Here is a 27,177-nt window from a genome sequence, read left to right as displayed (position 1 = left end):
CTTACAAATTCAATTGATTTTGAAAACTTTCTGCCACTCATTTTGGTGAGTTTTCACAACAATCTAAAACGAGCTGAGGTGGGGGCGCTCTCAGTGTGTTGTTGCACAATGATCTTCCCATAAACAATACCTGTTCATTTCTTGTGCTGTCGTGCTTCAGTGAACACATTCCGAGAATCGCGAGAGATATCAATCAAGTGTCAATTCGATTCATTGAAAATAAAAGTGAAGAATAGATAGTCAATAAAAAATAAAATTATTTCTTTAAACCTATGAAATAATTTTATTGTTTTGTATTTCTCTCTGTGCGTATGAGTCTTCAAAAGACGAATAAAATTAGGTGAGTGACGAAATAATCATAATAATAATTTGTATTTCATGAATTGTCACTGTAAATATGTTATTTGTATGTATCGAAAATAGGAAAAAATATGTTAAAATTATATTAAAAATTTGTGTTTCACCTTAGTATTTGACACAAACGTAGAAAGTGTACTTTTCTATAATAATAGGTGATTTGCTTCTTCCTGATTTCGAACGTATTACAAAATCGATGAGAAATAGAAAAGAAGAAAATTATATGTTTGACATAGTGATAGTGAATTCTTACGTCTATTTATTATTATATGTCATCGACACCGTAATTAATTGTAATAACTGAGCAAATATAAAAACAACAGTGCTATTTTTTTATAATAGGTATTTACAATTTAGTTCCGATAGATTTTCCAATAACATAATTATTGGTGTAATTTATTTTATAGTATTATACAATGAGTCTATTCCATACAGGCGTATAATGATACTATTTTTATTTGATATTTAAAATACGGTAATTTCATACAAGATTTAATAAGAGTAAGTCTTATTAAGATTTAATAATAGTATTGTTGCGTTACAACGGTGTAAACACAATCTAAAACTACTAAGCAAGTAGCGAGACACCAGACTGAAATCAGTGATATATTTTATATTAATTATAAACTATTATTACAGCTAATAATTAATATATGTAACTATGCATAACTCGATTTTATTTAATTTATTTATAGCGATATTCACCTGTGAGATTAGGAAAATCATGGAAAGCCTTATCTGTATTGCTCTTTAAGAATTATAATTATATATTAATCACCATTTGCTATCTTCCAGATACGATAAACATTGCATAAAGGATTCAAACCCAGTTCTTTCAGTTATAATTTATCGATTCATACCACTGGTCTGTCGTACTGGTATCAGAAAAGCCTTGAATTAGAATTGATTCCTCTCGAATATAACAGTATTATTTGTACCTAGTAAGTGACATATGTAGTGAGTTGTATAATTATATAATTTATAGTACTTTTACAGTATTTCAGTATTTATTAGGGTTATTTTTGTTTTTTAAACAGCGAAGTGAAAAATTTTATTTTTTTAAAATTATGACTTTATATAAAGAAATTATCATTAATAATTAATATCACAAACAGATCGCAATTTCATTGTAAGTTTTCCGTTAAAAAAACGTTGAGACAACAACATAAAAAGTCCCAGCGTGAAAATTTGGGTTGTTTTGCTAATAAACTATTATTTTCCTCAAATAAAACTTATATTATTTGCTTGTAATATTTTTATTACATTTAATAGTGAAATATCTAAATGTTTTCTTAATGGAAAGTGACAGCTTAAAGTAAAATATTTGACGTGAAATATCAATTTATAAGTAAAAATATTCCGTTCGGTAAAAGTATTGAATACAACATTCTTAGACCACTTAATATTTTTTCTAGAATTAAAAATCCTAGAAAAAATATTGCAGTGTTCCCACTGCGACGGCGCCGACACGATTTTATTGCTTTTGACGTAAATTTTTGACTTCTGAGAAGTGATAATTGTTTTTGCGTTCTTCTGTTGATCAAAATTCGGTTTTAATATACTTTGATCAGCCCTTTTGTATTAGAAGTCTATAGTAATACCGATAAGGATAGATATCATATTTTTAAAACATAGTGTAATATCGAAATGCAGACAAACTATGGAGCAATATGTGTGTTGCGATGTCTGTCTGTGCTTATTCTTCAGCTTATGTTCCCCTGAGAGATGTTTGTATTTTGGACTTGACCTAATGAAAGTTCAAAAACCAGTCTTAGAACTTTCATTACGTTAGGTTAGGGTTTGAACAGAAAATGGACGTATCGCAACTGTTAAATTGAGTTTCATAGACATCTTAGAGCAGCGTATTAACGCTTATCAGTTAAATTATATTTTCGATAGTAGAAATATATATCTACTGGTGAAAAGGTCTGTGGAATTTACTAGTGAAAATATAACTTTACCATAAAATATACATTCACTGTAACATTTATACATCGGATGTAAATAAATAATGATATGTATGTAAATATATATATTACTATATATAGAAAAGTTGAAATCATATAATTTACCTGCCAGATAATTTATATTTTCACTGGCAAAAATATATATCTACTGGTGAAAATGTATTCCGATATAATTTTATTGAAATGACATATTTTAAAAAATATTTTCAGGATAGATTCGAGACTATTTTTTTAGATTTACTGATTATACAATTTATAATAATTAAATTTATATAATTCAGTGGGTGCTAATGTTGATTTTTCGTTATTTCTTTGCTTATTTCTAGGTATTCGATCTGAATTTTCAGATCAAATACCTAAATTTACTGCTACTAATTTACATTTGTTGAATATTTTCTCTCATGTCTAATATTTTTTAAGCATTTAAAAAGCAATAAAGTCGACAATAATCTGCAAATAAATTGTAGCACGAACAGAGCCGTGTCAAACTACTTTAATCTGTCCCTTTGAATAATAATATTTATTGTGATAATGGGTGCTTTTGAAGGCAATGTTCAGCTCATTTTATTTATTGTATAATATGTATAAAAAAGGGCTAAAGTAACTTGTACCTTAAATACATCAGTATATATGTACATTTCAAATAACTGTAGTTTATGTCAGATTATTTGAGGTCGGTTTTTGCTTTTTTTGTACATATATTCTTGCTATGATTTTTTCCAGAGTCGGACCCCTCAAGAAGAACAGGTCCCGGGAATTTGTCCCCTTTCCCTCCCTCTTGGCAGACTGTGATTTTGAATTGAATATATCTTTTTACAAATTAGTATTTTTTGTTTATCTGATATAGTACATATGTTAAAATAATTTTATTTTATTTTGCTATTAGATTTATATAACTTTATAATATACTGTATTATTTTTTAAAATACGACGGTATTTAAACAGCTCAGAGATATTTAGGATTGATTATTTATTACTCTTTAATTTAGATTATCCCTATTGAGAAAACTATTGCCTGATTTTTATTGCTTTTATGTAATCTTCAGTAATATAATAGTTTGAAGCTCTACTTCAGGTTACTTTTAGAAGCGCTACTACTAATCATATTACATAAAACTGTCCGCCCTTTAACCTAAGCTCGTCGTATTCTCCGGCTATTAACTTTCCCTATATATATACCTAATTTATTACCTAACATTCGCCGACATTTGAAACTAAATCAAACCGCGAGAACATATGTATGTATAATACATAGTACGCACGTCAAGACTTTTGGAAACGTGTTGAACTTTAGCTACTATTCTAAATGGCCACCGTTGTCAGTGAATAGAAACCGTTCACCAGAAGATGTGTATGTGTGAGAGTGTTTGCTATGATGCTGTAGGATGCAGCACACGTATGCTTAATTGCATTCTGCGCTTTTTAGAGTGTTGCTGACTCTCCAACGTGTGCTTATCCGACGCCGACGTGTAAATCGGGGAATAAAAAGTTTTATGATGCTAACACGTGAATTAGGTTGGTGTAAATCAAGCGAATTTAGTTGAATAATTTAATATAATCAAATATTTTTTAGGATCATAAAATCAGTTTTTGATAAGATTATTCCAATATACTAGAAATTTATTTATCAAAAAAATAAATATTTTATCAAATAAATATTGAGGAAAATTTTAAATGATCTTTCAAATCGACTACAATAATTTTGAAAAGATCATTAACAAATCATGTGAAATTTTTTTCATCCTATTCCATTCATGGCATTGCAATCTTTCAGTCATACTTTTACAACCAGTATTTTTTTATTTATTATTACTCTCATTGCCTTATTCTGTATTTTTTCAACATCATATTGTATGTTTTATTAAACATAAATAATATAATTGCACAACTATTAAAATGAGGCTATTGTATTTTTTTTACATAACATATTTCTCATCTTATACAATATATATATATTTATTATTATTATATAATTACAGTGCTCTTTAATTAAAATTATTTTTTCTTTAAATATATGATACACGTATACAGTAATTTAAATGCATTTAATTCATAAGACCGCACTATCACCGATACAATAAATGAATTATTGTCTCTAAAAAAATAATGGTCCCAATTTTAATCCCTGTAACACACCGTAAAAGATTAGTCTCTCTTATTATCAATATTAATTTAGAAGGCATTAATTCTCTTAGTAGCATTATTTTAGAAGTCATTCAAAGGACCATTTCGAGCAAATGAAATGAAATATAAACTCATCTTAAAGTTTAAAAAGTGATCTTTAAGCTAAACAATTGCGTTAATAAATGTTAACATATCGCGGACAACCTATTAGCACATCCCGAGAAGTTAATCGTACCGGAAATACTACCCTTTTGTGTAAAAAGGATACGCGATAGACAATGCGTTCTACCCCGCGCAAAATAATAATGATTTTCTACCTCTTTGTTAATAATCGCCAAAGATTTTAATCGTTTCTTAACACTTATACAGTACACATTAGATTATTTTTTAAATTTTTAATTTACATTATTATTTTTAAAATATATACATATATTCTTAAAATAGCTACAAAAAATGTTTTTTGTGCATAGTTGATTTTATCATTTTTTTATTGCTACGTGTCACATGTATCTCTATTTAATGCAGTTATCACTCTTTATTTGCGGGCGTGCGCTAACGGGCAATTTTGCTAGATTTGTAAGAAACGTGTGTTATGCTGTCGTATAGTAGATAATTATTTTTGTTAATTTTAAATTATGTAACACACATTATTTAATTAAAGATAAGAGAAATATACAATTACACTATGTTTCCATGTAGATTTAAAAATATAATCTTAAATCTATCCTCCACACATTGTATGCAACGCTCGAGAATAATTACTCCTCTTTTAGAATCTGACAGGGTTAAACGCACGCATTGTATAATGAAAACAGCAATCTAACCCTGATCTGCATATCTAAATCTTTGTTCGCTGTTTTCAAAGCGAATTTTCAGCATAATGGGTTCTATCTCTTTAGTGACACACCATTCAACATTTTCTCTCACGTACTTATAATGTTATGGTTTGTTTAAAATTTTCCCATAAATGAATTGCGACACGCAAGCATATGAATAGTATTTACAAGCTTAATAAATTAATTCACTTATAATTATTTTGTCACTAGACACTGCATATTATTACGAATGAAATATATATTATTACTGAAACGAATAAAATATATATTATTACTGAAACTGCAAAATATTTATTTAGGGGCTGAAAATATCGAAGCTAACCAAATAAGTACTAAAACCAAATCTCCAAACATCCCTTCAATTGCTTAATATTTCCAAAGAATTTTAAATATTATTTTGAGAAGTTTAATACGTCATAGAAATTGTAACAGTCTAACATTTTTTAAATGGTGAAATTGTCTGAAGATACCACAAAATTTTCTCGTAAATAGTAATGAAGTCCAACATATTTAATGACTAGCATATAGAAAGACATAGGGTCGAATCCTATATTAACATGGGACTAACAATTTGCGTCGGATGGATTAAAAGCCATTTTTTAATTAAAATTAAAATGCATTATTAACATATGCCAGCTTTTGCTTTAATTTAGTAAAAATAGTTAAACTGTAATTGCACATTTAATTATGAATTATTTATAAATCTTTTATATAATTAAGATGATCTTTTTGTCACGTCTTATAATTGTAAAAGTTGAAAATTGAAGGTTAATTAAATATATTACAAATTGATATAATGTTGAAATATATTTATATATATATTTTTCTGAAATGTACAATTTTAGGATATATTTTATATTTTAAAATCTATAGATAAATTTCTCAGAGTAGGTGTTTCTAGATATATTCCTGCCGGGCGTGAATAAGTTGACAACTCGAGATGCGTGACATTTGCAATTATTCGGTTTTATAACAGATAAAATTCTAGTGTAATGTTATATATACATATTGTTATAAAATATCAGTGTCAAAAAAATTAATTGGTAGTTTATGTAATAATTTAAATGAAAGTACATATTAAATATTGCAATTTTTAATTCAGATAGGTGACGAAATATTAGTATCTTCTAGATACTTGTCACTTTCGGGCGCAACCAAGAGACGGCCTGCGGTCCATTTGCGTGAGAGTTTCAATTTATTTAAATGGCATCTTGACCTTCACTTTCGAAAAGCTGTCTGACCTTAAAGCTCGAGATGCGTAGTGTTCCATTATCGCAATAGCGTGCGAATCTATGAATTTGGATAAACGGATTAATTTTAAACGGAAGACAATGGACCAATAACCGAATCGCTGCACTCAATCCGATGATTTACCACAGTCAAGACAATGGTCTTCAAAACAGTTGAGAAATAGTCGATTTTGGAATCTGTTATGATTGAACGTTGCGAAACGCAAAGTGGATCTCGATTTGGGCGTTTTATTTTTATATCGCAATTCATAATGCGCCATAAAAATGTTGCTTCAACGTGCATTATAAATTTGAGTACCTTATAAAAATGTTAACATACTAAGGTAATGTGTGAGTAAAAAAATGGATCAATGTTCCGTCGTATAAAAAATATATTGCACGACTCCTTGATTATGATGTCACTAGTAATAAAATTAAATCAGTTAAAAAAATCAATGAAGAGTATCTATAAAATTTTATGTTTATTACTACAATAATAATAAATATAATTTACTGATCGATTAATAAGTAAAAATATTTTTAATGAAATCTGAACAAGATATATTAAAATAATTGGTAAATAAGTTTATCTTAATTGTAACCACTTCAAATATGTATTATTTCACTCACGACTATCTTCATGATTTATTTAACTAAAGAACGACGTATTATTATTTTTTAGAAATTTTAAATATGGCAAGGAGGGCCGGGCCCTACATAGTGTACTACATATTATTTATACAAGTCCTAGAAATTCGTGAAAATCGTAGAAATATTTATACCAACTAAAAAAATCTATTATACAGTAAGCAAAAATACATATTTTATTTTTGCTGGACAAAATAATTTTAATAAGGACCAAAACATTTAGGGACAAATCAGATAGTCTATTTATAATTTTCGTAGTGAATATTACTGCCGTTAAGAATACTTGCTCGCTTTTATGTTTAAAATATAAATATATTATTGATAAATTTGGACAGAGGATTTTCGTCTTGATTTTTCCGATTTTATATTTTAATCCGTCGAAAGCCTGGCTCTTATTCAGATAAGCAGTAGTGTAATATTTCATCTCTAGTATTTTTTTATTGATCTTTTTTGCCATTTAGTGTATTTGTTCTATTGTGCTATGCTCTTGCAGAAAGACGAATTGATGCTTAGAGATTATCTCTCGTTCTAATAGTATTGCAGTTAATTCTCAAACATTTTTTTGATAAAATAGACAAGACTAATTCGACTGTAAGATTTTACGTCTTCTGTGTTCTTTCTTGGTTTTAGAATTAGGATAACTTGTGCCATCTTTCATTGGGTTACAACATATTGGAGTCTATTATTGCTTTGATTATTGTAATTATTTTGATACTCTTTTCCAGTAGTTCTTCAAGCAGCTTTAATATTATTAAATCATACCCGGGAGCTTTTTTTAATGTTAAGGTCTTTTTTATTTATAAAATTAATTATCGTTAAAATTTTACAATTTTATAAATATGCTGTGCTAAATTACTGATCAATAAGGGCGTCAAAAGAATATGCTAAATTTATTAATACATATTTTTTGAGCAGAGACGTCATTTCAGCTTTTTTGAATCAGCATAATTAATATTAGCTGTGATTGAATTAATTCAGAATAAGTTATGGAAACACTTCAAATACATCATTTTTAAACGAATTTGATATACATAAAGATTAGATTTGTATCGGTATTTTTTTGTGTGGATTTGCATAACAATAATATATATAGAAATAAATTAACCACGACCAATTTATTAAACTAAATGAAAAAATTAGCACAAAAACGTAACACGTAATTAATAATTTTAGTTTTTAAAATAGGTGCTAAACAATAATAAAAGGTGGGCCTTCCCAACATTTTGTTGTGTTCAACTAAAAAAATCTGGGAGTTTCGGTCATAGTAGATACGGCTGATAAACATTTTATTCAAAATGTTTTTCGAATGCCTAGAAGCATTTTTTTGTTGAGAAGAAGCGTCTCATCGTCTTGCATTTCGAAAAAAAATTAAGGCGCGCAAAGAATATGGATCTTGGAGCTGCACTAGTGACCACCTGTGTTTCTCAAGTATAATTTATTTATAAAATTATGTTATACTAGTGAAAATATAAATTCACTGTTATATAAATATATAATTAAATACAGTTTTTCTTAGTGTTGTATTTGTGACAAACGTTCAGATTACCACGGTTATTAGTCTTTACAAGTATAGTCTTTCACCTAAAATTTTTTGAAACAATGTACTAAAAATGTCATAGTTTTCAACGTCGCGTCGGTATTACTTCACTAGAACTAATCTAAACAACGGTGATGAAAAACACATTTCCGTCCCTTTCAACATTCTCTCAGCAAATACGCCATCATAACACGTACACCGAACATACATAAACACGTGAAAATTTTTCAAAAAGTGTCTATGTATAATACATATGCATGTATGTACACACTATGCACAAAACAAACCGTCACACAATAACAGTCAAAGCAAATTGTTACGTGCGCCTTTTTCGCACGGCAATACAAGTGGCACAATGGCCACAAGAAGATTTTGCCAGCGATATTTTCCCATGATGAAAGATTGCGATTCACACACGCCCAGGTATAGAAAATAATAATAACGATAGGGCGAAGACATACACAGATTGCTTGTGTAGGCCGCAAACGTAGCAATAACCGACACGCGCTTTTTCCTCTCCTTTGGAGACACAAACCGTTTGTGGGAGACAAATTTTACCTTCACACCTGAACGGACACACGGGCACTAGGTATGATACAAGGTGTACCATAAAACATTCTTATTGTTTCAGTTGTTTTTTTAAGGATTTTTTGGCATATAAATTATAAGGATATGGCTACTAAAAAGCAACGGTTATGACCTTCACTTTTTTAACCTTAAAAGTTCAGTATAAATTTGTTTAAGTACAAGGTATATAATACAATTACACGATCCTATTTATTTTTATTTGTAGTATATTTTTGGCAATTCACCTTCTGTACGATATGCTAGCTCGTAGCGTTTCCGAATATGAGTCCATTGTTGTTAAAAATAATTAAAAAAAACTTTCTCTACAAAAGAGGGATCCGTATTTGTATCCTAGTGCCTTTTTTTATCGGAACGTTTGGATATAATTCATTGCATTTTTGGCATAGCGTTCAATCAATGAAGCACTATATAAAGTGTCGATGCCCTGACATGCTTTGGGACTTTCGGCTACAAGCTTTAGAGTGCCCAAAAGTATTGCGATTGCATCCCTTATTCTTGTCCGTCGCGGTCAGATTTGAGAACGAGCACTTGAGAACGAGCTTGTCAAGCAGAAGGATGTTTTCGGCGATAGCATTAAAGAGCTAAAAACAATATATGGAATGGTGCTCATCATATATTTTAAGTGTGTAGCGTAATCATTTTTAAATATTTATTGTTTGTATAATAACCATCATGACGCATTGGGGAAACCTGTTAAACCAAGATGGTCAAATTTGTAATAAAAAAATAAATAAAATAGATAATAATTAGTAATTTTCTTAATATTACATAATCGTTTTTACGAATAATTTTTTTTTATGGGACGCACAGTATATAAAGGGTACGGGCGTACATACCTTGCGACCTTAACAATTGAACCCGAAGCGATCCCGTGAAATTGCGCACGGATGAAAACGCGGCCAAAGCGATCCTTTGAGATTAATCATTTTTGGGAAAAACGTATTAAAGACACACGCTTGGAATTTTGATGCATTGTGTACTGGAAAAACGCTTAAAATTATTCAGTTTGAAAAATGGCTTGCAGTGGATCAGATCAAATCGGAATGCAGCGCCGTTTTATGAAATCTAAAAAGGTAAACCTCTGGTTTTTGAAACACAAAAACTTATTATTTTGTACATTTTTAGTGTTACATATAGTTATTTTGAATTAGCCTTCTTTACTTTTATTATAAGAAATAATAAATCAAATAAACGCATCAATGTCACTCTTTACAAAAATGAAAATATATGGAAATCATCATATTATATATGGACATGAGGGGCGGGTGGTGTCGTACTTTCCCTCCCGATCGGTCGCGTGTTAAGTGACGAGAGTGAATGAGAGATGAGGGCATGCGGACCGCATGCTCTTATCTCACCGCCCGCACCTGATGTACACTTGGGGGATTTGGCTTGGTACACGCATTTATTTTCGATTATAAATTATTTTTAAGTCATAATAGCTTAAATATGGCTGTACAATTTGTGCAAGAAATTTATGTTATTACATTTAAATTTATTATGAAATACATAATATGGATAAAATATTAAAAAAAAAATCTACTACAATAACTATATATTTTTTTTAAAACTATTCTCACTGACTTATATTGTAAATTTTGTAACGTTGCATTACCTGATTCATTAAGCAAACAATATCGTGCATACTAATTTAAATGAGGAAATATATTACTATTGCAGATTGTTCTTTTTAATGAATTTACACATAACATATTTCCCATCCTAGACAATACACCTATTTTTTATTAATGAATAATTATAGTGTTCTTTAAAATTTAATAAGGATTTCTGGTTACAGATGCAAATGATGTCATGCTAGAATTTAAAAACACATCCGATTTTTTTGCTAAGGCGTTTCTAGACTGAAGGCTTTATTGTGGAAGCACAGTCTCTTCATTGTTTAGATTTGCAACTTAGTATGCATAAAAATATTTAAAAACAAATCACTGTAACTGCCGAAATTCCAGAAATAACTCATATATACGAATTCATATTATAGTGCTGTGGACTTTTTCAATAGCTGGTTTTGTTTTTTATGTATATTTTAAAGTAATATAAATTAAGTCTGTCTTAAGAGATTTATTATGGTAATATTTTTTGATCATACTCAGTTGTAGTTAATGCAATATACTGCTGACAATCAAACTCACTTTAACTGCAACTAAATTAAAAATAAAATCTATCATAATATAATAAAATATGTGTTAAACGATGAGTTAAAAACAATTTACCATTGATTGAGATATAAAGTATATTATAACTTTTTCTGAGCTTAACCTTGATCTTAAATACTATTAAGAATATCTAAAAAACATGACAATAAAATTCTTGATCCGCCTCATGTTTACAAACATTGTTTTATTTATTACATTATTAAAAAACACTAACTAAATATCCGATCCTCATTCAGATAGACTAGTTTATTATTAATTTAGTTCGTGATAAAAACACATGTAGTTATACGGAAATGTTAGCGAAGTCTCAAATAAAAAAAAACTTGATTTATACGTGTCAGATAACGCTCGAATCTGCCGAGATTTACATGATGCAATTTCGTGTAATTGATGTGAGAATTCAATTATGAAAATATCAAGTCACGAAAGCGCAATTAACGATGTCGCATATGTACACGTTGCGAAATACCTTAATGTGCCATATTAAATTGAATATCAGATTTAATCGAATGGTATCAAATGTCATCTTAGATTTATGTGGCTTATATGAGATTAGTGAGTAATATGTGTGTATATTTTTTCAGATAAGGAAGAGAAACAAACAGGAAGGAGATGAGATTTACGACATGGAAGTTTTACCCTTTGGTGCTCGTGCAAATTCTCTTGCAAGAATCGAGGGTTGTTAACTCGCAGCAACAAAAGTTCTTGGCAGAATACGTACCGCAGAATCCCAGGAGTTCTGCGGCGGTACAATTCGTTAATCAGTTCAGAAATAGTAATGTTCAGAGGTAAGCAATGATTCGAAAATACACATGATTCAGGCCGCACATCCTTTCATATTAACATATAGCAGATGCTATGGCGATGTTCAAGGATTTTGATAGAGGTGATCGTGAGGTTGCCATTGGGCTACTGTTATTATATATAATTATAACAGTTTCACTCGATTATATCGAGATAATAATGGGTTTGAAACTAGCTTAGACATGCATGCATCTTTATTTGGTAAAATAAGAAATACGTCTAATGGGATGTAATATTATATATATATTTGTACCATTTTCTTCGTTTGATGGGGAAACATCGTTTTTTGTACCGTTACTGATTTTACCCACGTAAAAATGTTTTTTTTTATTATTAGTAAATAAGTAACAATTTTGTTGTCATTTCAATATAATTGTGATCAGTGATTCTTAGTGTTTTTTGTGAAATTTTTAATATATCAAGGGAGTGAATGAAGTTTAAGATCCTATACAATTATAAAATTAAAAACGTGTCGCAAACTTGAGATTTTTTTACTGTAAATAAAAATATAAGCTAGCAATAATGTGACAAATATAAGCTAGGAATTTTCAATAGGTTTTCAAATAAGAGCAATTCAATTAAATATTTTTATAACAAACCGATTTTTTAAATACTTATTACTCATGAACTGACAACCCTTTTGTTGCTGAGCCTTTTATGATTACTATTTATATATTGATAAAAATAATTAGATGTTAGAGTACGCTCGGGATAAGGATTCCGGTTTGTTATTGTGTGCGTGAACTGTGTGGCTCAACACAATTACGTCCGAATATTTAATTTTTTTATTTTAAAAGAAAATATATGTTTATTTAACATACATACATCTGAGCTAAGTTGGAAATTTCAACAGACAATTAAAAATATATTATATAATCGAAGAAACCAGACATTGATGTCATTATTTAAATATTTGCAAAATTCAAAATCTTTCACTAGTCAAAAAAATAATGAAGTCTTTAGCTATTCTTCAAAAGCAAAAAGATATAAAATGGGAAAAGAAATTATTCGCAGATTGTTTAATGGCTCGACGACTCTATTAAATCATTAGAATCCATTGAATAAATTAAAAAATTATCATTGGCGCAACGATAAGAATAATAACTTTTTTAAGCCTTACAGATAATAGTGTAAAAAAACCAACAACGTACGGATTAATGGAAAAATAATTAAAATATTTTAATCCACGGGTAAGAGAACAAATAACTTGCGGTGTATATTTGAAGCCTTGATATCAATTAACCCAGATATGCCCAAGAATTTTTGTTCTCTTAAAATTTCATTTATAAATAAAAAACAGTGGCACGAGTTTAGTGACCTACCCATGGGACAGTGGGCATATCTGGGTTAAACCAATATCAACACAAAATTATTTAAAATAAACCACTAGGAAAGATCGAGCTTCTGTGCCACACTGCCCTTTAATGACGAATACCAGCGTTGACGAATCAGTGACTGTCCTTAAAAGAGAAAGCGAGACAACGAAGTACACGCTACATCGCTTCTCCCTCTCATATACATGTACACGCACACAATAACAAACCGGCATCCTTATCCCGAGCGTACTCTAGTTATCCTTAAATCAATTAGCAAAAGTCGATATATTGGATTTCAGCAAATAATAGGTTAAACTAGATATTTTTTCAAGCATTATATTGTTGTTTTTTTTAATTGTTTTGTATTGTATTTTTCTTTGTTTTAATAAAAACAAGTACTCATTTTTTATTAACATTTCATACAAGTCAATCTCGTAAATAAAAAGTTTTTAACTGAAGATTTATGATATATTAATAAAAGTGGTATTTTCTATATCTTATATAAAATGTATTTTATTAGGTTGTGTAACTTAATTTAATTTTAAATGCGTCTGCCTGGTTTTGGTTAAATTTTATAGGTCGAGGTCATATACCTTGTTCAGTGTGACGTAAATGGTATTGTATTATAAAGCTTTTATAGCTATGTTAATTTAATAAATTATTATTTAATAGTATAAAAATGAAATGAAATTTAAAAATCTCTAAAATTAAATAATCATACATTTATTACTAAATTTTGTATAACATAAAACTAAGCACTAATCCATTATTATAAAAAAATTTGTCCACTAATAATATTTTTTGTATTCATTGATATCATATTTCACTGTCGGTATTTTTGTATTTCATATGTCGACATCGCTTATAAAACATTGTTCTAATGATTCTTTATTGTTGTTTTTCTACGTTTTCATATCAAATTGTAAACGTTTCCTATGTCGAAACAAGCGATTCGCATTATTTACGACTATATACCTAATGCCACTAGTACGGACCAATAAGTCAATGCTAACGCCCAAGCACGCCTCACAGTGCTAAAGGTCACAAGTTAACACCCACAATTTGACCACAATATAATCTGACGTTTATTTACCTCTCTCTAATACACAATAAGTGTTTACATTTAGCAGTATCAGACAATGTTCAAAAGAGATTCTGATCTGATGATTCTACTCTTATTAATTTCTTTATAGCAATTCCACGACCATCGCTAAATAAATGATTTCTTTTTTAAACACTGATTCATCGCAACAATGCACCGGCTAACACCACAGCATCAAGTTCTAACTACTTATTTTTGTCACTTTGAATTATATTTACGAATATTTTATTTGATGTTTATTTTTTAGAAATGGTCCAGTGCTATTTCCAAGCGATTCCGGACCCCCTCCCAGGACTCCTTTGATAGTCACGTCGAGACCTTTGGCCCAGAGAGTGGACAGTGCTAGCGACAATGGACAGAATCATAATCAGAAAGGTCAGAGTGTCGATTATGGTCGAACCAGTCCCGATTACGTGGATTACAGTTCGAATGCGGCCATTCGAAACTTAGGCCAGTCGATCAGCGCTCTGCATTTAGTTAATCTAGGCCTGGTGGCGACGAACGATAGCGCCAGAGCAAATTTTTTGGACAAACACCCCTATGCGGCTGTTGCCAAAAAGCTAAAGCCTCTAACGCCAAATCATGCCAGGAAGGCGTACACTTCGATTGAGGTATGTGATTTTTATTTTTAAAATTCGTTTGAGTCAAAAACATGTAGGATTATATGAGGATCACTTTGGCACTGGTTGAGGTTGCATTTGAAATAATATAATATTAGATTATTTGATTTATAATTTACCAACAGTTAAATACAGACCATATGAGGCAACACAATATAACAGATCAATACGCAAAATCTATAAGGTTAAGTTTTTAATGTTCAACGTCAAAAGGTTAACCAGAGATTGGGCAAGTACTATAAGAGCAAAAATTTAATAATCGTAGAAGGTGTAGAGTAGTGCTACTCAAACTAAAGGGCGCAGTTCTTGCACGTAGCCTCAAAATATTTGATATTTTAAAAATATACTAATTTATTAAGTGTCTGTATAGTTGTGCTACAAACACAAAATTATTACACAGGTCTGCGAAAATTGTTCTGATTTTTATGATTTTTTTAGTGTTGATTCTAAAAATGAAATCTATCGTTTTCTATTACGTAAGGTTATTTTACAAACATATTAAAAAAACGACACAAATTGCATTTTTAAGATATTTGTATTTTAATGTTATATACTTAATATATACCAGAAGAAATACATATACAAATATGAAAACCAAAATTATTAAGAAAGTTTTCAATGGATAAAAAAATATTTTTTCCTTTTGTAAAATTGCTGGAGATCATCACTTTTTAACATCCAGCAATAGTCCGCCAGCATGTTCACATTCCATCTTCTTTGGTATCGCATTTCCATTGTCTTTATGTCCTTGCTCCTTGTTTATAGCACTCAATATTTTAGAAAAGTAGTTGTGATTGAAAGAATTGTATTTTTAAACTCATGTTATTATATATTTTCAACAATTAACTTTTAGTATGCCTCTTTTTTATTTTAAGAAAGCTGGTTAAAACAAAATTAAATGGTTTCTGCGCCTCTTTCTCATTTTGTTTCGAAATTTTAATAAAAATATTATGTGACAAACAAGGTGCAAAATTGCTGAATCAATAAAAACACAATTTCATTATAATTTATTTTATAGAATTCAGGTTGCATGAATGTTTCATTTAATTCTAACAATTAAATTGCTGTCGGTAATTTTAAATAACGCCCGGATTGTTCATATTGTCCAAAGTATTATCGTTTAAATTGGATTTCTGTTAATTTTCAAAATCAAGATAAAATGAATAATAAACAATATAGTAAAAAGCACGGATTCGTCATAATCGTTTAATCCTTTTCTGGCGAAAGACAAATTTAAAATATAAATATTCGGCTTTCGGCCATAATTCCGATCGGCCATAGAAATTCCAAACCGGTGGCAGGCGGTTCTGTATTTATCACCCCATACCCTGTGCAGAAAAACACCGAACCACCCTCACTTTTCGGGTGCTTTTTTTTAATTAAAATTTCGCAGACAGCTCGAATAAATAGGAGTTATCCAGTCGTTTATCTTGACCGGTAAGCGTGGTTAAATGATGTGAAAAAACTGAAAAATAAGATAATTAACAATATTTTTTGATCGTTTCTCACGAGTTTCGAATCTTAGTGTGGGTTTTAAAAGACTTTTTTTAATTTTTTCCTACATGGTAGATCGCTATTGTGGGTAAAGTGAATAAATGAGATCGATTGTGTAATAAATAATACGCTTAGGCAATTCGGTCGCTTTCGTTTATTTAATTAAACGAGAAACGCTTTTTAATTAATTAATTTTAATCGTGTTGTATACAAAGTAGTGATTGATCGACTTGATTTGTTAATTGGATGGGTTATTAAAATTAAATTTGATAATAAGATGAGCTGTAGGAAATAGATTGTAATCTACTTGAGAGATTTGCTTTTATTGATTAAATAGACTAAGGAGAGTTTAAATGAGAATAATAGTTATTAAAAAAATATTATAATTTCAAAGTTCTTCAAAGGTCCGCTGTTCTTCTCGTTATTTATTAATGACACAATATGCCGATAATTTAAAATTGTTTTGTTGCGTACTTTTTCTTGCTACTTAGTTATTAAGATTATCTGTGGAGATATCCGTATTTGATGTTACTGAATGGCGCGAAAAAATCATTTGAAAACGATAATAACATTTTTATTTAACAAAATAGTTCAAATATATGAAACAAAAACCATTATTATTATTTTAACAAAAGAATATAATCAGTAAATATATTTTTAATAAAAAAAATTAAATAAATGTTAAATAAATAATTACTAGGTTTGATTGAATTTCATTTTAACTTAATTTAGCATTTTACATACTACCCAAGTATACCGCCCCCACTCGTGCGTCAAGGATTAAATTCTCGTTCATTATGCTATTTTGCTCGTTTTGTATTTTAAGCGTGAATCGACTGAGAATTCGGCAATTTTAACGTCTAATGCCGCTCATAATTAAACTCTCAACTGAAAGTGAGTTCGAGAAAATGGCAAGAATATTCATGACTAATTACAGTAGGAAGGTTTCAACGGAAAATTTATAGAAACGCTTGCCAACAGCATTGTATCGATCTGGCAAAACTTTGACAGATTTGGGCATTGTTCCGAGATGTGCCAAAATATAGGATAAATGTTGCTTATATTTAACAGTAATTTAAACCTTATTTTTTTATTGAATGTATTAAATATAATATTTTATATACCTTTAATATAATATTAAATATGAAAATATGTGGGGTCAATTTATGCGACCTAGATACCTATTATCATACAAACAAGAAAATATTCCAGCAATTATAATACACGACTTTCATATTACGTTCATTCGGTAAATTTTCCCAGTAGGGTTTTTCGTTAAATAAACAAAACGAGCATACTTTTTCCCGAAAACCTCTTTTATTACTTTTGTTTCAAATGAAATTTCTTCAAACAAAACTTTTTAATATGAAACAAATTGCATTTCACTCAATTTTACGGTCGCAACAATACGCCATAACTGTCACAGATCATTATAAAAAATATTTTTGTAATTAAATTTAATAATAAATTAATAAAAAATGTTATTATTAATTAAATCAACTTTTAATATCATTTACTATTTTCATTTCTCACTTGTTTGATCACTGATTTTTTAGTGTTTCATATACTTGTAGATCGTAGTGAAAGCTAATCTATTAATGCTGTGTGTAGGATCTTTCTGTTTTGGACTATCAGGATGGGGCATTATTTCTGGCAACATACTCAATCAAAAACACTTAAAAAATACATAAAGCAGTATACGATGGAACACTATTTAAAAAAATATTTTTACTATCCCTCTCCGTTGTTTTTCAAAGGGTTTCTTTCATCGCGCGTTCACATCGCCCGTCAGCGCAATTTTCCTAAAGCCCGACACACACGCGCGGCCGATAAACGTGGACAAAAGACAAATTTAATTACATCACGCCCATTTTCCGTTCACGTGGCGCGCCCTCTAACGTTAACCAGTTGGACACTTTGCATGCATGTTTTTGGCCGACTAAGTTATTTACATGTGGAATTGCGTTAGGACTGTGGCGACTGCGAAATTCAATTTGGCAAACAATTTGGTCTCCCGGCGGAGTTTTGCAGACACAAATTCGCCCGCAGCAAACCGCCACCACTACCCCTGAACGAACCACCCCCGAGCCGTCCTAGGGCCATTACTCCCTTATACGTCATATTGCCAACGATGCCATCACGCTCGGTCGCCATCGGTTTACGAGCGCTGGCGACGCCGCTCCTGTTGACTGACCGGCCGGCGACGTCCTCGAAAAAATGGCTGAAATGTGTATAATTTGATGAAAAAAATGAGCCATCATAACGACCGGCATATAGATGTGTATGTAGATCTCTGAAGGCTAAACTGCGAAATAAAAATATTAAAAAAGTGGCGCGATGTTTATCGCGAACCGTAAAAACAAAACGTTAGTCGTTAAGTGACGCGAGAAGAATATAGGTTAATGCGACTCGCTTGTTGCTCATGTGCTTTGTTATGAAAATGTTTGTATAATGTAAAAATATGATATCACTACTTATACTAGTAGTGGCGTAGTTCAAAATAAATATTAAAAGTCCAAAGGCATGTATTTATTGCCCAAAATTGTTTTACTAAAAAAAATCGAAAAAATCTATCAAAAAAATATTTTTTTAAATATGTCATTTCAGTAAAATTCACCGGTAGATATATATTTTTACTAGTGTTTACTTATTCACATGCAATGTATAAATGTTACAATGAATGTGTATTTTTCATTCAAGTTATATTTCCACTAGTGAAGTCCAAATATGTTTTCACTAGTAGATATATATTTCTACTGGCAAAAATATAATTTAAATGATTATATGCTGTTCTAAAATATCTTTGAAATTTTTTGTTCAAAAACCAGACCTAACCTAATGTAAGTTTTAAAACTAATTATAGTTTTACAACTTTCATTAGGTCAAGTCCAAAATATTTATCTGAAGGGAGATTAAGCGCAAAAATAAAAAAGGTACAGACAGATCGCATCGCACAATTGCTCCATAGTTGATCTGCATCTCGATATTATACTGTTTTAAAAATATGATACCTATCCTTACCGATATCACTATGAATTACTAATATTTGAGGGCTGATTAAAGTATATTCAAACCAAATTTTGGTCAATAGGAGGGAGCAAAAACAATTATCACTTCTCAGAAGTCAAAAATTCACGTCAAAAGCAATAAAATCGTGTCGGCGCCGTAGCAGTGGAAACGCTCGGTAACGAGCGTTCCCACTGCGACGGCGTCGGCACGATTTTATTGCTTTTGACGTGGATTTTTGACTTCTGAGAAGTGATAATTGTTTTTTGCAATCTCCTATTGGTATTTATATTATTGTATTACTATGTGTCATATTTTTCAGTTGTAACATTGACATTGTTCTTTATGTATCAATCATATAACATATCTTACAACGAGCAAACACCTAATTCGGAAGCATGTTCTGGTAAAATGAATCGTTTTTTAATTTTTAATATATTTTAGTAGCACTGTCTTAAATGCTTCATTTTAATGTTGCTTTTATACGACAGCTTAGAAATTTTTAGATTATATGACTATATGTCAGATTTTTTATTTTAGATTAAAACATATTGAAAAATAAATTTTCAGTTGATGTAAAATTCTGACGTAGTTTTCTTGTCGAATATGACGGTAACTTTTAGCGAATTCGTAGATAGTGTAGGTTTTACGTCATTGTATTCTTTGTGTGTGCGTAATTTTATTCTGTTTTATATATTTTCATATATTTTAGCAGCATTAAATGTTTATTAAGCTTAGTATTTAATTAGAAGTTTACGTTACAGAAACAGTTAAATCTTTATTAAAATATATAACCATGAGATAGTATAACACTTAAAACTGAATAACTGCTACACATGTAAAATATTGTTATAACCCAGACTTTTCCGTTTTTATTTAAGCTTTAAATGTATGGTTATGTCTAGAAAAATACATACACCTGTAATTATATAAGATTGCTTTGATATTTTAAATGCATTTCATGGTATACCTTAATATAGTTTCGCTCTTTGGACAATATACTTAACATTATTTTGTCAATTCTTTATCAATACTTATTGCAGCACTAACGCTCTTGATGGTACATAAAACGATACTCTATGCGAAAATAGTTATTGTGTCACTATATAAGTGTGACTAGATCAGAAGTGTGCTAAAAGACATATAGTATATTTGTGAATTTAATAATATTTTTTTGCAAATAGGTGTTCATTGTCTTTAAAATAAAAATTTAAAAAATTGGTGAAATAATGAGATAAAAAAATAGAAAAAATGTTATATGTAAAAAGATATGGTTATCATGCCAAGTTATTTGTTTGCAGTTTATAATTCAACGTGTCAACCAAATCTACCAAAGCCATTTCTTCTTTATTAGGAGTATTTAATAAAATTTAACAACTCAGCTGTAACGAAGCTATTATTTTCATATAGTTTCCCAATATTTCCTGAATTTTCTAATTTAAAAAAAAAATTGATGTACTAGAAGAGAATTAATTTAATATTTGGGTTTAAAAAATATTTTTTAAAAAAGTTTTCTTTAATTTTTTATTTAACATCAAATAAAAAAATGATTGTTTGTCGCGGAATAATATTTTTTATACATTTTGCCTGTAACTGCTATTTTATTTATTATAAAAATATTAAAGAGTTTTTAATTAGTTAATTAGTTAAAAGATTGAATCATTTTCAAATCTCTTCAACTAGACATTATCAGATGTTTTTAAAAAGCCGGCAGACTAATATTGGTCCTTATGTGAAATACAAATATTATTTTTCCGTGGAATACGATCAAATCAATCTCAACATTTTCCTAAAATATTTTTTAGCAAAATGAAGTAAATTGCTTTTTTAATAAATTGGTTTAATCTTCAACCTCCTCCCGAGACGGTGTTTGTATTTGAATTCCTGAAATTGTGTTAAGCCTAGTTGAAACGGTCGTCTGGTCTCATTATATTTATTATTCCATTCATTAATGTGAGAAATACAAAATCTGGGAAAAATATAAGCCGTTTAGACTCGGGTACTGTCTATTGAAAATGGAACAAATGATTACTTAGGTACATTCTTAAAGTAAAATTCATTAAAAATTTTAATATATAAAAAGTTAAGCATTTATTAATTTGATAAATGTAGTAAAAAAAACTTTGTGTGTTACTAAGCTAAAAACTATATTACTTTAATATTACATATAAATATATAATATAAATGTAAGCTTTTTGATGGTCTGATACTTTAATCTATTGGTTCTAAAACGGTATAATAAATCGTAAAAATGTATTCTAAAAAAATAAAAATATATATTGCAATAATATTAGAAGAGAGCTTTAAGATTGGATTGTGTAAAATTCGGTTCTTTAAAATATGATTAAACCAAATTAAGCAAATGACTATATAGTTATTGTTTTCTGAATTTAAAATTATCTTAAATATATAATTAGTCAAGAAGATTTTTATTAAAAATTTACACAGTTTTGCCTAATAATTGTAATTAATTTAAATCTATGCAAGTTATACTCCTAACAAATTAAGCAAAAATCTTCAGAACAAATTTCGCTAATCTCGTGAAACTTTACAAAATTGCAGCACCGCCACCCACACCGCCCCTCGCTAATGTAAATTCGTAATCCATCTCAGAAATCCTCGTGGACGTCTTCGACGACACAGCAACAAGAAAAAGCTCGTTAATATTGATAATGGGAGGGGACACGAAAGCTTGAGGAGTTGACACAAGCGGGCTAATTGTCCAACGTGCTTCCTTCCCGTCTCGGTAGCAAATTGCCAATTCCCTGAGTGGCGTGACGATTAATCCTATGCTGCAAAATCCCACTGAAATAACAACACACCTTTTTAGTATGGCGAGAAATTTAATTCTCCAATAATTTTTAAGGGCCTGACTGTCATACGCCCACAACCATAGCTATCCTTAAAAATACCGCTCTTCTTTTTTTGACCAGTTGAGTTTGATTATTTTAAATTAAATATACTGAAATAAAATATGTACCTGAGCTTCTGAGATTAATACAGCGTAGCTCTGCTTTGTGCGAGTTTAACTTAGCTATCGTTATTCCAAGTCGGAAGCGAAGTGGTAGTTCTGTGGTCAATTTTAGTCCTCGATCAATCGATCAAAACATTTTTTTTGTCTAAGACATATATTATCAATCTCAAAAGCATGCGTAGCGTTGTAATGGTATATTTTAAATCATATATCTATATATGTTTGGCTATATAATTATCCTCTTGAATGTGCAATTTGGGTGCTGTATATAAAAAATATAAAAATAATGACTAGATTTGAAGTAAAAGTTCAGTACAATTATATTTTTTCCGCAGCTTTCCTCTACAACTACGTGTAGATAATTACTTATAAGATGCAATATTGTTACAATATGATTTATTATAATTTGTAAAAAAAATAATGCATGATTGAAAAACATTATAAATTAGTTACGTGTGTTTTTATGTTTTGGTATTTTAAATTAAACTTTGTGTATTAATTTCAGAAGCAGACAGTTTTACCGCCGATCTATTCAGCTTTGGATAACTACGCAAGGACGAAAGTGTTTAACGACAAGCAAAAGGTCAATCAGCAAAAGCAAAATCAGAGATTGTCAAAGTATTACAAGAGTGAAAATTCAGTGACGGCAGATGGAGCAGATGACGAATATTACAGCGACAATTCTGGAAATGTGAGTTATGCATAAAAGTGTCAATGAATACTATGTATATATGCAATTATTTAATTATGAGTTCATTTGGATTTAACTTATGTTACTTTAATTCACATGGTTTAAAAATTATCTGCTTAATACAATTTTAAACATATTTTATCTTCTCTAAACTATTATTATAATGCCTGCCTATTTTTGTTGAAACTTATATTAGTAAGACAGTAAGATATCATATGCAAAGCTGCCTTCAAATGTCTAAAAAATGTTACTCAGTTGCTACGTACAAATTGCACTATATTGACTACAGTAAAAATCTACGGTAGTCGTAGTTAGTAGTGCGTAAACTTATGCTGTAACGCTGGAATCGTTAAAATTTATTCTAGAATCAACTGCATATGTATAAAAAATTTACTAGTAGAGTAGAGAGAAAAAAGATTTATTTCATTAAAAAAAATAAGAAATGGTATCTATAATAATTTATAAATCATATAAAATTTTATCGAGCTCTGATTATGCAAAATTGTAAATAAATTTGTAAGGTTCTTAAAATAAATAAATATAAGCTGAACGAAACTAACCAGTAAATAATTGAACATATGATTTCAATAATTAAATACTAAAACTGAAAATAAAAAATCAGAGTGAATCAAAAATAATATTTAAAACCCAAAAAGTTGAGCGTCCGGTATTCACACATTTAATAGCTGCGGTACCTCACGATAGTAAAGAACCGACAGCTATTCTTATAGTTAATTTAAAATGTATTAAAATATTATGATAAAAATACATTGCACAATATATTTGTCACAATGATAAGATAGCTCATTTAGTATGTTTAAATTTGCTAAAATAAAATCTGTAATAATTATTTTATAAATATAGTTTTATATATAATAAAATTTATTTATGCTTTTTTTTGGAAAAAAATATTGTATTTTAACAAAGCTTTGAAAATAATTAGGAGTTGCATTTTAATGGTTTGTTACGTTGACATATGATTTATACTATACATAGTTTATTTATTACATATTTGAGTTTCAGGCTCTAAATCATGAATATGGATAAAAATACAAAAAGTTGAGCTCCAGCAATTAAAAACGCTACAAATATCAAATCTCAACATTTCTTTGAAAAAATAAATAGTCTTTTACCGCATTGCTTAAATTCATATTTTTTTCACATACAAAGTTATTTTCCTAAATTTTTAAAATCTTTACAAATATTCAATATTTCGCTAATATAATTTTAAATTATTTAAAAAAAACTGTCAATTCTAAAAAAGTTGTTTAAAATGCGCCGCTATATAACTTATTTTTTTTTAATTGTAGCTATTTTTACATTAGCTTGATTAGAGATTTGTATTTTTTTATAGTTAAAGCAATTTTTATTTGGCTATGTTTGAAAAAAAACTGTAAAACTTTGTATCAATAATGGTTAAAAAGAAATCCTACAACAATTTAAAACTGATAAGTGGTTTTGGGTTACTATACAAATTATATAGAAAAAATTGACGTTTTAATTATTATGTTGTATATGTAATTAACGTCAGCGACACAATATAATATTTACTACCTCTCAATTTCTCGCATTAATTTACATACAGGTGCGGAAAAAATCTTCTTTACTTTGTATGCACTGTAATTGCATATAATTTTCTCATCGTGCGAAATATAATATGGTTTCAATTAAATGGGTCAACCTCTAGAACGTTCACACGATTATTAACATTTTTATGTTTCAAAGTAAAATTATACATAAATTGAATCAAAATTATCATAAAACATATTTTGTAAGATCTTACCTATGTATATTTTGTATAATATGCTATAAGGAATGAGTATGAAAGTTTTTCTCAGGTAACTATAATATAATATACTCCCGAGTTTCAGAATGAGTTATTAAACGTCTGATACTACACAACATATTTTTCATACATTTTAGATATTAAATTAAAGGCAAACATTGAGCGCTCGAAGTTTTTGCATTATTCAAAATTTTTCGCAAACGAACGCTATTTTAAATTTATCAAAAGGGACAAACTCAAAACACGGCATAATTGAAAAAGTTCGATTCTCTCTCTCGATTTATTTCCTTTAAAATTAAATAACAATATAATGAATCATTCCAGGAAGCCAAGCACTACGCCTTCTCTTACGCAGTCAGAGACCAACACACCGGTGACGATTTTTCACATTCACAAAGAAACACTGGATCCTCCACCAATGGAGAATATAGAGTCAAACTTCCGGATGGAAGACTGCAAATTGTTTCTTACACTGCCGATAATGGTGGATATAAAGCTGAAGTTAGATACGAAGATGAACATCAAGTACAAGCTGGACATCAAATACAAGAAGAACAGAAAGTTCCAGATTACCGGAATGAAGAAGAAGAGCAAAGTAAATTAGGTAGGATTGTTGTGCCAAGTCAGGAGTATCATGATTATGAAGATTTCAATTATTATGACGATGCATCTAGAGAGCCTCCCAAAGAAGTATTGATCACTAGCAAGCCTAGCTATATAACTCACTCTTCTACTACAGATTCTAATCTTCTGTATAAACAACTAGTCTATCACGATAAAGAGGGGTTGAAATCTACCGTCTATTTGATATCTACACCTCAACCTAACAGCAATCAATATTATGAGCAATTTGTGAGTACCACCCCTAAATATGAATTGGTCGACAATTATTTGAGCACTCCAGCGCCGAACACCGTTGACATATACGACCACTTGGAAAGCCCCGACGTCAGTTTAAAGTCCAAAGGCGGTCAGGTCAAATACACGAGCATAGCTCCGGTCCTGTACAACAGGGCCGGTCAAAGCACCACTCCACAGCCGTCTAGGGATTTTCACGAAAACATCGATCTGAGGAAGTATTTCGCTTTTGCCAAGCGGTGAATGAGTATGTGTGTGATAATAATAATGTATGTACATATATATCAGAAATTACCAACCTTTTTACGCGGCCGACTCGAGAGCGCCTTTGTCGCGTAGCGGAAGCAATGCATGTTTTTAAAGCGAGAGATTTTTGCGCGAATCGCTTTTCTGTACATAAAATATGAGTCGACGTTAAAAGTAAGCTATTGAAAAATCAGGAAAATTCTAAAAGATTTTAGGAAATGTGATTTATTATTTAGTTCAAAGTAAGCACATACATATAAATATTTCACGGTTACCAACTTTTTACATTTATAATAAGTATAATGTATATATTATAATAAATAATTGAACATGTGTTTGTTTTATTTATTTTATGATGAAAAGTCGTAGAGGTGCATATTTAAACATATAAATTATTTTATCAAAGATATAAAGATTAAGTTAACTAATTAAATGATATTAAGTAACAATCTAAGTATATAATTTTGGTGTACATGTATTAATTAACTGTTTAAAACCTAATCAAATAAGTTATATGTATAAATATTGTACACAAAAAAGACAATTTATTTATGAACTAGCACTAAGTTATTTATTAACAATTAGCTTTAATGGCTATTATCTATAATATATTAATCTCTTAAAATTATTTTTATGCATAAAGCGACATCTATGGTAAATAATCTAAATATATTTAAATAATAAAATTATAAATAGCATATAATTATAATAACATATAAAAATGAAATAAATAAATACTATATTACTAAAAAAAAATGTAATATCGTTATTGTCATTAGAAAGAATAAAGCAACGCTTTCTACAATGTAAGTTAATGAAT

General features: G+C 29.4%; 1 protein-coding gene across 1 annotated transcript; it reads left to right on the top strand.

Annotated features, from left to right (window-relative positions):
* The first annotated feature begins 124 nt into the window (after positions 1-124).
* On the top strand, positions 125-26,690 carry LOC148235414 (uncharacterized). Its single transcript, XM_088185812.1, has 5 exons — positions 125-340; positions 12,045-12,248; positions 14,930-15,293; positions 23,282-23,467; positions 25,578-26,690. The coding sequence occupies exons 2-5, from the start codon at positions 12,073-12,075 to the stop codon at positions 26,352-26,354; spliced, it is 1,503 nt and encodes a 500-aa protein (XP_088041938.1). The 5' UTR covers positions 125-340; positions 12,045-12,072; the 3' UTR covers positions 26,355-26,690.
* The last annotated feature ends 487 nt before the right edge of the window (positions 26,691-27,177 follow it).

The sequence above is a fragment of the Plectrocnemia conspersa genome, unplaced genomic scaffold (genome assembly GCF_051122295.1).
Source record: "Plectrocnemia conspersa isolate PC_06_02 unplaced genomic scaffold, ASM5112229v1 ptg000005l, whole genome shotgun sequence".
NCBI lineage: Eukaryota > Metazoa > Arthropoda > Insecta > Trichoptera > Polycentropodidae > Plectrocnemia > Plectrocnemia conspersa.
This window is presented reverse-complemented; position numbering and strand designations above follow the sequence as displayed.

Excerpts from the sequence above, each read along its gene's own strand:
- LOC148235414 (XM_088185812.1), top strand. The coding sequence starts at position 12,073 with ATGAGATTTACGACATGGAAGTTTTACCCTTTGGTGCTCGTGCAAATT. Across the intron at positions 12,249-14,929 it reads AGAAATAGTAATGTTCAGAG|AAATGGTCCAGTGCTATTTC; the intron begins GTAAGCAATGAT and ends TTTATTTTTTAG. Across the intron at positions 23,468-25,577 it reads ACAGCGACAATTCTGGAAAT|GAAGCCAAGCACTACGCCTT; the intron begins GTGAGTTATGCA and ends GAATCATTCCAG.